Here is a 17,222-nt window from a genome sequence, read left to right as displayed (position 1 = left end):
AATATCCCACATTGAACATGGGAACGGCATTGTCCTTGCTCAACCAAGCCATGTTGAAACATTGCTGAATAGGAATCTTCAGTTAATGCTCTGGCTCTCCATGTTCTTTCCTCCAGGTCATATTCTCAGGCTCCCTCTCTATCGCTGATACAGTGTTGTATCTATCTTCAAACTAGCAATGTGTGCGAATACCTTCAAGGGAAAATTGTAGTTCTAGCCATACTTACATATGCTTATCAATATTTACTGTATACCACATGCAATATGAAACTAATGTACTGACAAGGTTATATTCATTTGTGTTTAAACGTGCACACATATATTAAATGTGCACAATTGATTTAACATTTTAACTTTGATTTGAGTAGGACTCTTTTCAATTTTGCATAAAATACTGTTTTCTGTTTCTGCTGAAATGAATTTATATGAAATAATATTTGTAACATTAGTGCACACATTACATAAATCTATTATCGTTTCCAGAGCTATCATTTTCTACATATGTAAGGATGGTTTATTCATCAAGTTTTCAAAGAAATCCTCATTTAATATGGTTAAGGCATACAGTGTGATGTATGAATTACTTTAATTCTATAGTGAATGCACTCACTAATGATGTCAAGTGCAACATTTCATACTAATTGTTGTTGGATCAAACAGGAAGCTCAGTGCTAGTTTATGAATGAATGAATGAATGAAAGGGATTAAGTATAGCGCACAGCTACTCATCAAGAGTGTCCCGGCGCTGAAGGAATATGTACAACACAAAAGAGAACGGGTGAGTGGGGAAGGTTTGCGCTGGAAAGAAAAAAATTATTAACAAGAAACAATATTTGGTAAGCTCAAAAAGGATCAGATACTGGTCACCCAACCAGGATCAAACAAAGTGCAACTCCAAAGGGGCCACGTTTGTACAGTTAACCCATGAACATTAGATCCTGAGCTAGAAAGAAGCAGGTCAGTTCAAAATATCAAGTCCAAATTTTGTAAGTTTTTTCCGTTTTATTCTTCTTTAGTCTTTTAGTAGAATCAATCCAATCTTCACACGTACAAAAACAACCGCTGCCAACACGTGTTTCGTCAAGGTCATCAAAACCAAACGACTTCGTCAGGGCCTTGAGATTTCACGAAACTGTCATGTAGATATACGGAGAGAGTAACTCCAAGTCCAAAGTCTGCAAGAAAATTAAGCATGCAACATATGGCGTATTAATCAATTCCAAGGGCGTCCTGTCCTTCCAAGCAAAAAAAGTTCATATCCCAAATATCCAGGGACTGAGTCGTTAAGATTTCCACGATAGGGTGATTACCTCCGAGTGTAAAGCGGCGTGCAGCTACCGCGCCATGTTTTGAAACTCCTTTTAAGGAGTTTCAAAACATGGCGCGGTAGCTGCACGCCGCTTTACACTGGGGAACCCGCTCCTGTTCGGTCTCTGCACTCGGAGGTAATCACCCTATCGTGGAAATCTTAACGACTCAGTCCCTGGATATTTGGGATATGAACTTTTTTTGCTTGGATCTAATGTTCATGGGTTAACTGAAGGAATATGTGACAGGACTCTGATGCGCGACTAATTCTTGAAAAGCCAAGTTTTAAGATGTTTAGGTTTCCATTTGTGCAGTATAAAGGTTCAACCAAAACTGTTCTGTACCACACCCAATAAATTTCAACCTCTATGGAGTATGGTTTTATCGAGTGTGGTAAACATCAGAACAAACATTGTCCACTAATACTGAGGGCCATAACATACATTTTCAGTCTTGCATATGTTTATGTTTTTAGTGGCTGGATCAGCTCGGTGCTTAGTGAACTTACCTTAACTATACCCTAAAACCAATGCTGACTCTCATTGAAAACATGTCGAAGTACTAAAATGTATTTTTAATTTGCTTGTGTCTTAGGTTCCATTTCTTTGAAGGCTCCTGGCTTTGGCTTGGTGAGCCCCACCTCGGACATGGACCCCAGCAGCTGGAGCGGCAGTGAAAGTCCTGGCGAAGACATAGAGAGGATGAGTGACTCCGCGGACAAGCCCATGGACAATGACGCAGAGGGCGTCTGGAGCCCTGACATTGAACAGAGCTTCCAGGAAGCTCTGGCCATCTACCCCCCATGCGGCCGAAGGAAAATCATCCTATCCGATGAGGGCAAGATGTATGGTAGGTCTGTTGGATTGGCTTTGACACAGCAGACTTTGTGTGTCGCAGTGAAACATGAATGGCTCTTAAATGTGTCTGTGAGATGCTTAAATGACTGCAATCTTCTTAACTGGAAATTGTGATGAAAAGTGGCTCAGAGGCTTCATCATGGGAGCAACCGGAATGTGCATTTTTATGGGCAATACTAAAAATATAGCTGGAAACATATTGTTGTAACTAGGAGCAAAGTTGGGCCTCCTAGCATTCAGTGGACAGATGGGTGCAATGTGTTTGAGCTTCGATTAATATAGTGTGCAGTTGTAAACTTGTTGCTGTGAACGTCTATGCACAGCAACTACTGTGTTGTTTTCGCCTTCTCTTCCCGACTTCCTCCAGCTAATAGTGTATTCTGGCAGCAACACCAGTCTTTTGTTGTAGTTTGTTTAAATTCTGCTGACTGCGCAGTTGCAGTCTTGGCTTCCAAAGTTGCCAGAGGCAGATGGCCGCGATTATTACATAGCGTGCACTTGCAGCAAAGTGCAGCCTGGACTTTCTCGGCGTGCACAGCAACGAGTTGGAATTACAGACAATTGGTCGTGTCTGATTTCTCATCCGAGCAAACGTATTCTGTGGTAAACTGGTCTGTTTCTTAGTAATGCGTAAGAGAGAGGAGGTTTGATGCATTCCTCTCATAATCTGCTTTATTACAGAAGGGTAGGAGGCTGCTGTGTGAACTGGCGCGCACTTTAAGAAGAAAGCAGATGGTGCTGCGGCTGCCACCAGCTGTGCCCCCCTCCCCCAATACTGGCTGGATGATGTAATGGAAAGAAGGTTTTTTTTTCATTCGGCGGTATTGGAGTCTCTCACAGCCTGTCAGTGTCAACTGGAGGGAGTAACAATCCTCGAGGCGTTCGTTCGCAGCTGTCATGTGACCCTTTCAGCCAAATGAAACATAATGTCTGGAAAAATAGACTTCGGGCGAAGTGTCTCAGCTGCTGTTGGCACAAAGTTAAATGCTGGGGTTCTGGTGGAGTTTAGTGTGCAAAGTAGCAGAATGTTTTCTCATCAGTGTCGTGTGGCGTTTAGCATCAAAATACCGCTCACCCTATGCCCTCACAGATTTACCACCCTACTGGATTTTTGCCAAATCAGCGCACACAAGAATAATTATTCAATCTGATTTCAATGGTCCTTCAAGTTAGGGGCATGTTGACATAGGTATTTTGGAATATGCAAAGTAAAACTCCTGTAGTACTTTTTTCTGTACTTTTAAATGCCTTCAAGAATTAGCCCTAAAACAACTAAAATGGGATTCAAATTGGACTACTCAGGGAGTAGTATACAATTAGTAGAATAGAAATGACTTGGCCTTCTTTATACTTTTACTAAGAGGGAGTTGGACTTTTTTGCTGATTCACAAAGGCATGTAAACTTACGTACAAGAGTATAATTGTAGTACTTCTTCCTGCCCACCTAGTCTCTGGTTCGTATGAGTACATTATTTTTCTGCTAGACTCTGACACCTTTGAAAAGGAAAAATTGAAGCACTTTAATTGATTGATACCCTAGTATGGTAGAGTTTGATTTGTTTTAGTTAATTCCCGAGTATTCACATTTATGTGGGACTTCAACTCGTTTGGCTTTAGTCTACAGCTTTAGCTGAGGCACAGGAGTTGTTTAGACAGTTATAATATACGCTTATGTTTTCTAATTCCTTTTCTGTAATGATTTTTCCTCCATGTTAATGTTTGATGATGTTTTCTCATTATTTTGCCGGTACTTACATAACAAGCATCGGCAATGCTATTAGGTTTGGCTTTAACCGCATGCGTGCGGGCGGAATTCCGCTCGTACGCTGAGATTTTTCAAAGCGCACTTTACGTGACGAGCTGGGCTCGTCATCAGCGTAGCAGGAGGCTACCTCATGACGAGCCCAGCTCGTCATCAGCGTCGAAGGGGTTAATGTGCTCAAGGGCACACCGCTAGCCCTGCACTCACATGGGCAGAGTCTTTTGCCTCTGGTGTACATGGTATAGGAGTTACAACTAAGGAAGAAGTCTGCCTGCTCTGGTGTGATGGAACACAGGCACAGCCAAAAGTGCAAATGAAGAGGAGGAAGTAAGCATGTGAAAAGGCCCATGGGGCTGAGGCAGAGGGCTGGAATATGGAAGACGTGCTGGTGTGTGCCTCATGCACCAAGCAAAGTGACGTAAATAAGATTAATTTATTCTCTAGAACCCTGTGGAAGAAGTCCGATTGTGATTTAAAAGAAGTGTGCAGGGGTAAAGTAAGTAACAGATGTGGAAGATGCAGTTTGTGCAATCTGAAAGCGACAGCAAACAAAGTTAGACTAACCAAGCAAGACTGTGTTCCTATAATCCAAAAAGGATGAAATAGTTGCTCAAATTACCTACTTTCCCCCTTTGACTCAGAGGCAAGTAATTTTTTTGTCAAACTCTTCAAAATGGAATAAAAAGGACCAGGTATCTTGTTGATATGTGGACAGAAGGTAAGATCAGTATTGAGTGTAACATTAACATTTTTGGTCATAGAAACAGGGGCTGATGGTGGGCCAAGAGCCCCTTACCACTTAACGGAGGTCCAGGTGTGTGGTTAATTCCCTAGACCCAAAACCTTTGTTTTATCTGCACTTACCTTTTAAATGTTATTACCAGCTTGCTAAATCAAGGATTGAATAGTTAAGGAAATTAAAGCCAAAAGAGCGAATTATAACAACTAAAGGGGTTAAATCACTCAATAACAGTGAACAATAGTTTTTAATAAATTTATGTCCAGTGTTTTTACTTGTCCAAAAGAATACGTACTTCAATTAATATACAACTAATGGTGAACCTAAAATTACAAATGTACACACTAATGCAACCTCTCCAGCACAATGTGAACTAGAGCTCTCTGTTAGTTAGTAGGTCTCTCAGTGTTACCCAATGTATATCGCCTGTGCATGCTGTTTGTTAAGGAAAATTATTAAGGAAAGTTATTTCTATTGCACTTGTTACGTAGTTTCAATGTAATAGGGTTCCTCTTAAATTTGTCAGAGAGTCCACAATATAATCGCTCTTCCAAGAGCATTTGTCAAACAGTTCTCAATGTAGAACCTGATGGAGACATGCAGTCCAAGGCTAGCGTTTTGGGGTGTTTTGGGTTAAAACGTAGAATTGAGCAATATTTTTCTTTAAAAATGAAAAGTTCTTAAATGCACACAAAACTAATTGCTATCACAAACAGACAAATATATCAAAAAAATTCAGGTGGAATTACAGATTAGGGCTTCACAGATTGAAACACGGTTTATTTCACACACCTAAACAAATATCATAGGTGTAAACTCACCCTTTAAATAAAGTCTTCTCCCATTGTCTTTGAGGTACAATACTTCAATGTAAATATCAACAGTGCGTAATCCTTAATATGAGCAGCTCCTACATTGGCCTATTTGAACCATTTCACATTTTACAATCAAAACACAAGTACACAGACGTTGTCAAGTTGTTGACAGTGTAAAATGAAAGGAATACTGCCTTTATCATTACATCAATAATAAATAAAGAAAGTGTGTTCATTTTAACATGAATGTAAATAAACATGACTATGTGGTCTATGAACGTTTTGCAAACATGCATTGAAACTAACCCTGAATCTCTCTGGAGATTTCAAATATTTTCCAGTGCTGGACTAAGAAAAATTACATTTGTGTTAAACCCATTCTTATTGCATTTACCTGAGTGTTCAAAATGTAAATCCCCTTCCTATTGCAATGGTCAGATATTTCAAAATGTAAAGCCCCTTCCCATGATGTGTTTTCTGAAGGTCACATTCTAAGCCCCTATCCTACTATGTTTGTGAGAGAATTCACCATGTAAAACCACTTTCTGTTGCATTTGTCAGAGTTCATAATGTAATACCTCTTCGTATTGTGTATTTTAGAGAATTGCCAGAACAAAATCCCTTCCTATTGAAGTAGTCAGAGTGTTCACATTGTAAAACCCCTAACTGTTGTATGTGTCACAGAGCTGACACTATAAAACTCCTTCCTATGGTGTTTTGCAAGGAATTCACAATGTAAACTCCCTTCCTATTGTTTTGATCAATGAGTACACAATGCAAAACCTCTTCATATTGTATTTGTGAAATCTGGTTCTGGATGTCTGAGGGCAGTCAGTAATTATGAGTCCACAATTGTGTCAATGGGTAGTCTTTCTCACTTGTCCTTCAAGACAACAATTATAGACCAAAACTTGCCTTTTCCTAGGTTTTACCTACTCATCAAATTTGCACTACTCCTTGCAATCCCCAAATCTACCTGTTACCAATCAAATTTCTATCACTTTCAAAGGGGCTGTTGCCCCATCCATAACGCAGTCCCAAATATCTCAGACACTTCCCCTTAGTATGAAATTGATTCAATACTTCAGCACCTGGCGCACCTCTATATTATGGATTAACACTTAATAATTAACAAAATGTCCTTTATCGAGCCATTGAGGAAATGGCATAGGCATGAAAACTATTTAGTGGAACTACACTGCACCCAAATCATGAAAGAGAAATGGGATGATACAACTCCACTGGCCATTAGGGCCCAATCAGGCCACTGGTCAGAATGGGAATCATATCACTGACCTATACGGAAAGCTTAAATTACTGCTGTACTCCTTCATAAGGGGGAGCAGCATGAAACCTCAACAGCGACCAAGAAGATGGTGGCAAAAAGGCTGCTGTGGTATACTTGCCTTAGGGTGAATCAAATAATAATTGACTTTAAGGGAATTTCAAGACAGCACAATCTATCTAATTTTGCTCAAGGTTGCAACAACAATGTAAACCATTTGCATATCAGTCTAACACCCAGTTCTTGACTTGTAGCAGTTGTACAATTCCACATGCAAGGCACTGTGTTCCTAAATGGTTTGCAAGCAAACACTAGGTCTGAGTTACTTCGTCATTTGTAGACTGAAACAAGGCAAAAATATTAGGTTTCAAGAGGTACTCTACTTGGAAGAGAGTGGTTTCAAAATACCAACATGCAAAACTAACCATTTAGATTAATGGAATTTCTGCAAGCCACAGCCATCCCCATTTAGTGCGTGGGTGCCATAGAAAAAGAATTGCATTTGCCGATCAACCTAATAGCTACAAATGAAAATTCTGCACATTTGTGTATCTTTTCATGCAAGTTATGTCTGAAAAGTTCTAGGGTCGACATGGCTGGGTTCTGCACTGAACGATAAAGTGCAGCTGCATCTAATGGTTAAAAATGATGGCATTTAAGTTTCTAGATTAATGACAAAATTGCGGAGTGTAGAATTATTCACACATAAGCATGAGACATTCATTCAAATAGATAATTCAAATATTTTTTAGACTAATGGGTATTTCCCAGCAGCACTTGCCTTACTTTGCCTGTTTGTGGCAGACGAAGGTACAAGGTGAGGCGGTAAACCTGTGTTCTCACCTTACTCTGTCCGCCCTTTTTGATAGAAAGGTCTAAAATGAAATTGGGAGGATATTTACTGGGTGCAGCAGTGCCTTATGCACCAGAGGGAGCGGGCATGTGAGGTGTCATTTAATTTTCAGGAGGGCCGACCCTGCGTTCAATGTAATTCTGAAGATGTAAGCTCACATGAAGAACCACTTTTGAAGAATTGGTGTAATTGATAAGTGAGAATTGTATTTAACCCCCTGGTAATTCACAATCACAGAACGATGGCATAAGGTAAAATGATTGTATCTTTTGAGCATTTTTATACTGCTTTCAGTACATCTTGTCAAAGCCTCAAAGCGCTTTCCAAAGTGGACGATTAGGTACGGCCAAATCTTGAAATGCATGGATGAGGAATGGTGTTGGTTGCAGTGTCATGTAAAGTGTGCTGATTTCATGTCATGCATGATGCCCAGAGAGTGTGCTCCAAACGTGTTGCAGTAGTGTGCAGCAGTGCTCTGTGCATGAAGCATTATGCTACAAGCAGTGAGGGATAGCTTCGCAGGCAGCGTACACAAATCAATGTCATTTGAGGTCTTCTATGGCATATTTTAATTGTGCCCAAGTCTTTTTTGATAATCTGGGTACCAGTGGCTTAGTTGAACCTTGCTCTTCATAGGAGCGAGTTCTGATGTTTGTGTCTCCGAATAACGGGAGGTACTCCCCTAAGGGGTGCGGTTGAAGTCGTTCCTGGTGTAATAGTGGCTTGACTCTGTTAAACTACTTGATGGAGCCCATCGCAGGGCAATAGTAGGTACATAGTGTGGAGCCACAGTTAAGAGTTACAGTATTTACTAGGTATTTACAGTGAAATCCAGCTTTGGCAGAGAAAAATTGTAGGAGGAAGAGCGAGGTCGATGGGTGGTGGCAAGAGTTCTCAATGGAGTGGCCGGGGTCTGGCCCTAGGCAGACAGGGATGATGCTGCAGAAAGATGCCCTTAACCTTCCAACCTTTGCCTGGGCACCTGGTTGGAAGTCATTGGAGAGATAGTTAAGTAGGTGCGGTGTAGAAAGTTGGGACGGCCCTAATGTGGGATACAAATACCGTGTGTGCCCACGTGAAAGGACTCATGTTGAGCGAGGCCCACCGAAAGGAGCGGCGCCCGTGCCACACAGCCTTAGGGGCACCCATGACCAGAACTGTTTCACTACTTCATCCTAATACAAACATTTTGAATTCAGCTCAGCTTTCTGCTTAGTGAAGTACAAACGTTGTTAAGGATGTTTCTGCTGGTTCCAGAGGTAGCCTGTACCCGAGCTCCTGCTCCCGCACGGACAGGTTTGCACTGCTGTGAGGTCACTGTAGAATTTTAACTTGTTCCTTTATCCTCTTCTCTGTTTATTGCTTAGTTGCTAAGCATCCATTGAGTTGCTCAGACACATCTGCCAAAATTGCACCCCCTTGCTTGCAGCCACTGTCGCCCTTTAAAGTAGTCAGTTCCCTGCATCCCATTATCAACTCTTCCGGGAGGCTGTCCTCTTTCATTAGGATTTTTCACGTAGACGCACTTGTATTTTTAACTAAAAAGAAACGCGTATTTGTTTCCATTTGCATCGCTGGAGAGTGTATGGATTTGTTTAGTAAATGTGCCTGAGTTTACTTATCACTAATGCAAAATATGTTTCTGCGGCATCCACCAGCAATTGATTCCTCTGTTTTATAATGCATCACGAACATCATTGAAAGCCGTATACACAGTCTACATTTTCAGAGTGAGTGTGTGGTCTGTACCGTGGGATAAATGTAAATACATACTGGTAGTGAAGTACAAAAGTTGAGTTGTGGATGCCGCTTACTGCCTTCGCTGAATGCCGAGTACCAAAGCAAATCCGATTGCATGGTTTGTTGCATCCTGTAGCATGCACATATGTGTATATGTCATGCTGGTCCTGAAATCCTGTAAGGCATGGCTGCACAGTTTATGTATTACATGTGTTCCAAAGGGTGGTCGCAGCCAGTATGCCAGCTCAGGCGAGGAGAGTATTATTTACAAAGGACACCCATACAGACATCTAAATAATACTTAATTTCAGGTGGACTGGGCAGAAAAAGATGCTGCTATAAAAACGTGTCTTGCAGCGATGCCTCTGGTCATTGTCACTGCACCTGACATGTCATCCGACGTTTTCATTTAATATCCAGCGTCTAAAACACGAGTTTGTTTGTTGTTTTTCCACGGAGAAGCTGCCGACTTACAAGATTGTCCCGATCAGAATGAATTTTGTGCAGTGTTGTCTTTCCCTGAGTTATTTTGCAGCCCAGACTCAGGTATTCCAGATATGAGCGATGTGCAGATTGCATAAGATGTTAGGCATAGCTCACTCGAAGATACAGCGTCCTGTCTGCCCTTAAGCCCTTTGTTCTCTTTGGCTGAATGCAGTTAATTAGCAACTGTCTCCATAGCAACTGCCTCATAGTCTAAAACATTGTCTAGTTTTTGCAGTTTAGCTTATCACACTGTTTACCTGAAGGGCTTTTCGCTGCTGCGAGTCTGGCTGGAGTTGGCTGCATGCCTGCCCACTGAAGTTCATTGTTAGGATTGAGAAACGCCGTGGCTGGACGAGGACTCTCTCGCGCCTTGGCCAGAACTGTAGCAGATGCTGAGCAAACAAAAAAAAAGGGAAACATTTTTCTTGACGCATGTGACATCTTGAAACATCTCAAAGATTACTTCTGGACATATCAACAATATTTGCTGCTGGATGTCACTGGTGCTTTTCTTTCTTTATATGCACAATGTATCCGTCAAGCCTGGATTTATTTTCCGCAGTGATACTTATTTTGCTTTGAAGTGGCACAGTGTATTCACACACCTTGTTTACAAAAATAATATCTATTTTTTTATTTAGCTCTTAATGCAACACTTCTTCTTTTCTTATATTCAATGAACAATAGTTAATATTACGTAGTTTATACCACTCAATTTACCAGCCTCGGAAATATGGCCAGCTGAGTTGGCCTTGTTGGGCTTGCAACTACCAACATCCAGATCACTGCAAATGCCTATGGCAAATGTGGGTTTGCAGAGCCATCTTGCCGGCTATAAAGTTAAGGCATTTGTTCTATGCGTGAATAGCCTGTGGCCCTTCTTTGTTTGTACCGGAAATCTGAAGATAATTTCAAGAAACAGATAGTTGAGGCTTTATATATGTGCGCCTATGTATTGTTATGTGTATATACCATTAATAAAGCAAAGAAGTGCTGTGTTTAAATACGATTTTTACAAAGATAAATGAAGACCTTTGTGTTTAAGTGGACTCCTATTTGCATGTGTGTGTGGTTACTTGCAGACAAGGTGTTCATTAAAAGAGAAGATCTTGAAACATTTTTTGAAGTAGATCGGTCTTCAGATTACAATATTTTTGTTGGGTAGAAGTTCCAGCTTACTGGTGTGTAGCAGGAATAATGAGGTGCCGTTGGGGCTTAAATAGTAATTTACACAGATAAATGACTGGGTAAGTGAGGAGGTTCTCTTGGAGAAGAGTCTAGTAACTGAACAGTTAAGCTGTGGTTAGGTGTTTAAGGAGACAAGCCTTCAGATCAGCTAGAAGTGGAGAAGGTCCTGTTGGATCCGGACTGGTACTTGGGATGGAGTTCAAATCTCTCATTGCATGAGAAGGCCGATCATCTTCTCTTTTCCCCTCTGCACTTTCTAATTTCTAAGAGCTAGGGATGGGATTTTTAGTGAGGACAGGAAGAAGTGGCGCTCAGACTTGTTTGCGTAATGTTCATGAGGATTTAAGTAAGTATGGTGCTGCCAGCTTGGGGGATGTACCCAATAACCCCCGGATTTGTGTGGGTCGAAGGATCCACACTGGAAAATGAGCACAGTCCTGGGCACTTGTGGTGAGGGTATTTGCAAAGTTAGTTTGAATGTACTTGGTTCTGACAAAGCGGCGGGCGACACCAGTGTATGATTTGAAAAAGTTTTTTATATATCACAAGGCAACGCCTGCTCACTTTCTAATTTCTAGTGTGGTGATGTTCTTGCTGTGAGTTTTGTGACAGCCACGAGAGAACTTAATTTTCGTTCCGGGGTATGCCACAGTATATGGTTAATGCTACATTGAAGCAGTCAGTCAGTCATAATAACTTTATTTTGTTGATAAAATAGCGGCATAAAAAGTATGCTACAATAAAAACATTACAGATAAAAAGACATCTATTAGCACTCAAAGTTATTATACAATATAAAAAGAATAAAAAGTCAGAATAATTACAAAGAATTCATCAATCAAAAGGCAAAAGTAATAAAGCAAGGGTGAGTCATAATGAGCCTTCTCTCCCATAAGAACTTTGAAACAGTCATCCTCAAGAAATTAATTTTTAGTACATTTTATTTGAACAAAACAATAATAAATACATTATGATACCAGACTATTGTGGCATAGATATTTTATAAGAAAAGGTTTAGGTCCCAAATATCACTTACAAAATGATCGTCCATTAGAGTTAGTAACATAAAATCTTTACCCAATAGGATATTTTTATAAGCTATATTTAGACCACAACATTTTTGTCAGGTCATATTTTTTGTTATTGGTATTCTAGCATACAGCCAAAATGCGTTGAACAGGAACATCTTCTACCCTACTAGAACAGTAAGCTTGTATAGAGGAGTATTCTGATTATACGTGCCACCATGAAGGCATTTAAGAGCAAAATAATGCCTTAACCCCTTCGACGCTCATGACGAGCTGGGCTCGTCATGAGGTAGCCTCCTGCTACGCTCATGACGAGCCCAGCTCGTCATGAATAATGGGTTTTTGTAAAGAAGAGCACAGGAGGGGAATTTCGCTAGCGCTCATGTGGTTAATAATGTCACAGGTCCAGAAATATCAATGTTGTCATGAGAGCTATATGACACGAATGTCTCCATTCCAACTCCTACTTCTCATTGAATTGCATAACACCAAGTAATCAGATAGACGTTATAGCACAAAACAGTCAATAGTTTGACAAGAAATCAGGGTGTAACCCTCCACATTTAAGTTGGCTTCTCAGTGAATTGTGCATATTTGTCGAAATTAAAGTCTTAACTCTTTATCATCAGAATTTGGCAGAATCAGACTGCACATTTAAAAATGTGACGGAGGGGAGTCCCGAGTGTACAAATATCATAATGTAATACACATACATTTCTGAAAACTTAATGCAGTTCTGAATATTTAACCGTTTTTGGATCTTATGCTGTTTATTTAGCTCTTTCACAGAATTGAGGTGTAACTATGCAATGTGATAAACAGATAATGACTGGACCTCTAAATTGCATTGTATTGTATTTGTATCATTGAAGACAGGTGTTTGCAAAGCAAAATGGCAGCATACTCGTCAACTGCCCTTTTTCAGGAGGTGTAGAGCAAGCTTGAGAGCAGGAACTGGTCATTTCACTCTGTACTTTGTACGACTGAGTTTTCACCCAAGAGATGGCGACTTGTTATGAACTGTGTAAAGTCAGGAAGCTTTGTGAGTGTTCATAGCCCAACCCAAAATTATTTTAATAGTAAGAATAACTCATTAAATGGACTTGTCATAAAAGTGGTCCTTGGTTTACTGCAGTCAGGAGTGAGTGTCCAGTAGCCTTTGTGCTGAGTTCTGATGGTTTTCTTTGGCCCTTGCTAAGTGTAATGGATTCTTTGCTCAGAAAAGCAGCAACTTCAGCTAAGGTGAGTTGCAAGTTTACAGGGGCCTGCTGGTAGCGGGTCATGCAAATCCATTGAGGCGACCACAGGAATGTTCATTAGCAGCACAGGGCCTAGACTTGGATTTTATTTTTCAGGGGGGTCACCTAACTTTACGTGTCACACTGCTGTACTCTGCCTACCTTTCCCGGCAAAAACACTTTCATTAAAACATGGATCAGTGCACAATGTAAACTCTGTGCCTTTCTGTGATGTGGTTAGTTTACACAGACATAAAGAGACAGGAAAGGAGAGAATACCGAGATTTGCTGTCATTTGTTTTTAGTCTCAGAGCTTGCTGTTTTAAAGCTCGGTTGAAGTTCTCCCTGCGATTTTAACCCCTTGGGCGCAGCCGCAATTCTGCACCTGGGCAGCCGTTTTAATGAGTGGGCGGGATCATGACGGCCCCCAGCCGTCATCAGCACACGCCCACCGTGATGCATGACGGACTGGGGCCGTGATCAGCATCGAAGGGGTTAAACAAATCAAAAAGATGTCACTGAGAGACTAGTCAAACAACAGTTACTCAAGAGTGGAATTCTGCATCTATCAGTGTGACTTTGCTTTTAGAGTCCAAATATGCATCTGAATGGTTTCCGGCATCTCTTTCCTACACCAATAACCCGGCATGGCCACACAGGTGTTTGGGGCAGTTTAATACACTTGATGTCAGGCCTTTCTATGGCATTACCCCTACATTCCTCCTACCAGTAATTACAAAGTGACTTTTTGTCACCTAGCAGCAGGAATAACGTAAAGGAGGATTTCGGAAGGCGTGGATCTCCTGTTCTTTGTTTTGGTCACGAGGTGACATCACCTCACTTTGTAATGACTAAGACGAGATGGACTGAGGGTAATGAAGATTACCAGTAATTAACTGGGGCATTTTAGTTAGCCCTTTGTTCAAAAGAGGAACTCACCTCTTCCCTTCAATGGAAATAAACTCAGAGTAAGTGTGCTCTTGCTTTAGAAAGCAATGCACGGATGAGGAATTTTCTGTATGCTACATAAGAAAATCAGATGAAAATAATTCTTTCATGCAATACATTATGATTTTCAACTTGTTCGCATAACATTGACATTGGTTGTCTTTGCAGGTAAACACACAACTGACCACTTTGTCACAGTTAACAAAGATACAACAGTTTACATGCAGGAGTTTTGCTATGGCACTTTTTCCCTCTCTAAAAGTATCAAAAAGAGTGGGACCAGGTATCCTCTGAGGATCACATTGCGAATTTTTTTTAAATTAAAAATGTTTCAAAAGTTGTTTTTTTGGGACCCTCAGTAGTCAGTATACTCCTGTGTTACCATTGCAAAATCTCAACCTCATTGTAAGGCGCTCTGATACCCCGATGGGTCTTGTTTGCGCTATATAAAACCTTTCAAATATATAAATGGTATGTTTTTGTTCGCCATCAAAGTACTAATAACCGGTAGCATTATCAGGACTTTTTCCTCCACCAGGAGGCAGTCTCCCTACTTGGAAGGACTACGCGGGATCCGAGTGAACAAAAAAGTGTGATCCAAAATGACCTACTAACCAACACCTCTATGATTTAATAAAACATGTTTGGGGTAAGATTTAAAACAAAGAAAGGATGTGTCCTGGGATATTTAAGGTGTCCCTCACATCACACATATCTTGGAGGTCTACATGTTTCAGCAGTGCCTGCGCCAGGACCAATGGTGGCTTTCGTCAGGGCCAATGGGATGGATAGATCCCTTTTTTGGACCAGATAGGACACTATCCCTTGGCTTGAACCTTGTTCAGGACTGTTCACTTTTTGTAAGTATGTGAGAAAGTAATGTTCTCTTCTTCACCTTTAATACATTGAGTCCCATGGGTTGAGGGGGGAAGGTGCATTGACTGCCCTTCTTGCGGTGCAGTGACTTCGTACTGGATGCTGTCCCCCCTGTGCTGGATATTGAATAGGAAAAAAAAGAGAAATTTGTAATAACATTTTTTTCTCAATGTGGTCTTCAGACAATACGTAGTCCCACTATTTTTGAAACTTTTGGCAGATACTTTATTTGGAAGCATAGTGGGAAACTGACATTCCTTGCTTCTCACTCCCTGTATTTGTCATCAATAGCTCTTACTCTCTCTGCCAGTACTCGAAAATTATTTGACATAGTTATAATGTTTCTTCCAACAAATAATTTGCATAGTACATTGTTCCTGAGTGACATATTTTGTTTATTTACTCATTTATCCAAACTAATATTATAAAGAGAGAGCCCAAACCTTTGAGGCGGGTAATCTCAGTAACCACAGCACCAATCACAACACCCAATACAGTGTTGGAAAGGGCAGTTGCAGCAAAAGGACATAGGCTATGCAGACGGCCACCATATATATATATTTATTTTTTTGCAGAGTTTTATATAGCGCGAACTTGACCCGAACTGAATCAGGTATCAGAGCGCTTTACATAGCACCAGTTACGTTACATGAGGACACACATTCATTTTTGTTAGGCACGGGGAGATTAAGTGATTTGCCCAGAATCACAGGATGTTTGGCGTCGTTACCAAGACTCGAACCCAGATCCCCGGGTCCGAGGTCGAACGCCTTAGCCGTTAGGCCAACTCCTCTATACATTTAAAAGGTAAAAGAACCGTGCCAGCAAAGTAGTCCCTTGTGGGCGTGTCTGCGTTGTGCTGTGGACGTGGGCTGGGGGCGTGATTAACGCTGGGGGCGTGTAGTACGGCCATCACATCATGGGCTGTGGGCGTGTGCTGGGGGCGTGACAAACGCTGGGGGCATGTGTCCGCGCTTCATGCCATGTGAGTCGTACATACAAGCGCCAATTACATTGCTGCGCAGCATCAAGGGGCACGCTGGGGGCGTGTGTCCGGCCTTCATGCCATGTGAACGCAATTGCGCCGCATCAAGGGGCACGCTGGGGGCGTGAGAAACGCTGGGGGCATGTGCTACGTTCCGCCCTTCATGCCATGTGGGTCGTACATTAATCAGCAGATCGTCTGCTGTGGCCGTGTGCTGGGGGCGTGACAAATGCGTTCACCTGGAGGCCTGGTAAGTAACGTTACTGCAGCCTCTCCTGCGCGCTGTTACTGAACTCTCTCATTCAACGAAATTACACGCGCCTGCTACCATCAACCAGGGCTCTAGCCGGGCTCAGGCGGCGGATCAGTACACTAATTACACGCGACTTATAACATCAACCATTGCTGCAGCTGGGCCTCAAGCTGGGGAACACGCGCCTACTAACATCAAACAGGCCTGCATCTGGGCCTCAAGCGGGGGAACATGCAAATGAGCGTGTCTGTGGGGACAATTACTGCAGCCTCTCCTACTCACTGTCACTCAACTCTCTCATTAAACGGATTTACCCGTGGCTGATAACTCTCTCATTCAATGACATTACACGCGCCTGCTAACATCAACCAGGGCTGTAGCCGGGCTCAGGCGGCGGATCACTACACCAATTACACGCGCCTGCTAACATCAACCAGGGTTGCAGCTGGGCTTTCTCGTCCCTATTCTAATTAAACAAAAAATGTTGTCTACCGCAAGATTTTAAAATAAATTGCCCTTGCCAAATACACACATTAAACACATTCTATTTCATACCCGGACAACGTCGGGACGGGCTGCCAGTTTATGATATAATATTGTGTATTTTCTTTTTTTTTTTCCATAATATTGTGCATGCCACGTCCACTGAAGATGAGTTGAGTATCACAGAAGATAGATCGATAAGATTGAGTTCAACACAGATCACTGATCACTGACATGTGGAAATAGCTGTCGAACCTACTACAGAGTCTGCCATTAGAATGGTGTTTGGGCTACTCTCACAAGGGGCTGAGGTTTCCATCTTAGGCAAGACTCTGATTCATCCTGTCGTATATTCCATGTTTTGTGTTCAGTTCCATT

General features: G+C 41.6%; 1 protein-coding gene across 6 annotated transcripts in view; it reads left to right on the top strand.

Moving 5' to 3' along the window:
- TEAD1 (TEA domain transcription factor 1) overlaps window positions 1–17,222 on the top strand; it is a 505,124-nt gene that overhangs the window by 154,826 nt on the left and 333,076 nt on the right. For 5 of the 6 annotated variants that reach the window (XM_078680920.1, XM_078680919.1, XM_078680915.1 and 2 more), the window contains exon 3: window positions 1,903–2,161. In XM_078680920.1, coding sequence (XP_078537046.1) covers window positions 1,956–2,161 — 206 coding nt within the window. In that variant the 5' untranslated portion in view covers window positions 1,903–1,955. The remainder of the gene's footprint in view (window positions 1–1,902; window positions 2,162–17,222) is intronic. The other variant, XM_078680921.1, reaches the window with a different exon arrangement.

The sequence above is a fragment of the Lissotriton helveticus genome, chromosome 3_1, assembly GCF_964261635.1.
Source record: "Lissotriton helveticus chromosome 3_1, aLisHel1.1, whole genome shotgun sequence".
NCBI classification, from domain to species: Eukaryota; Metazoa; Chordata; class Amphibia; order Caudata; family Salamandridae; genus Lissotriton; species Lissotriton helveticus.
Note: the sequence above shows the minus strand (reverse complement) of the source record. Positions and strands in the feature narration are given on the sequence as shown.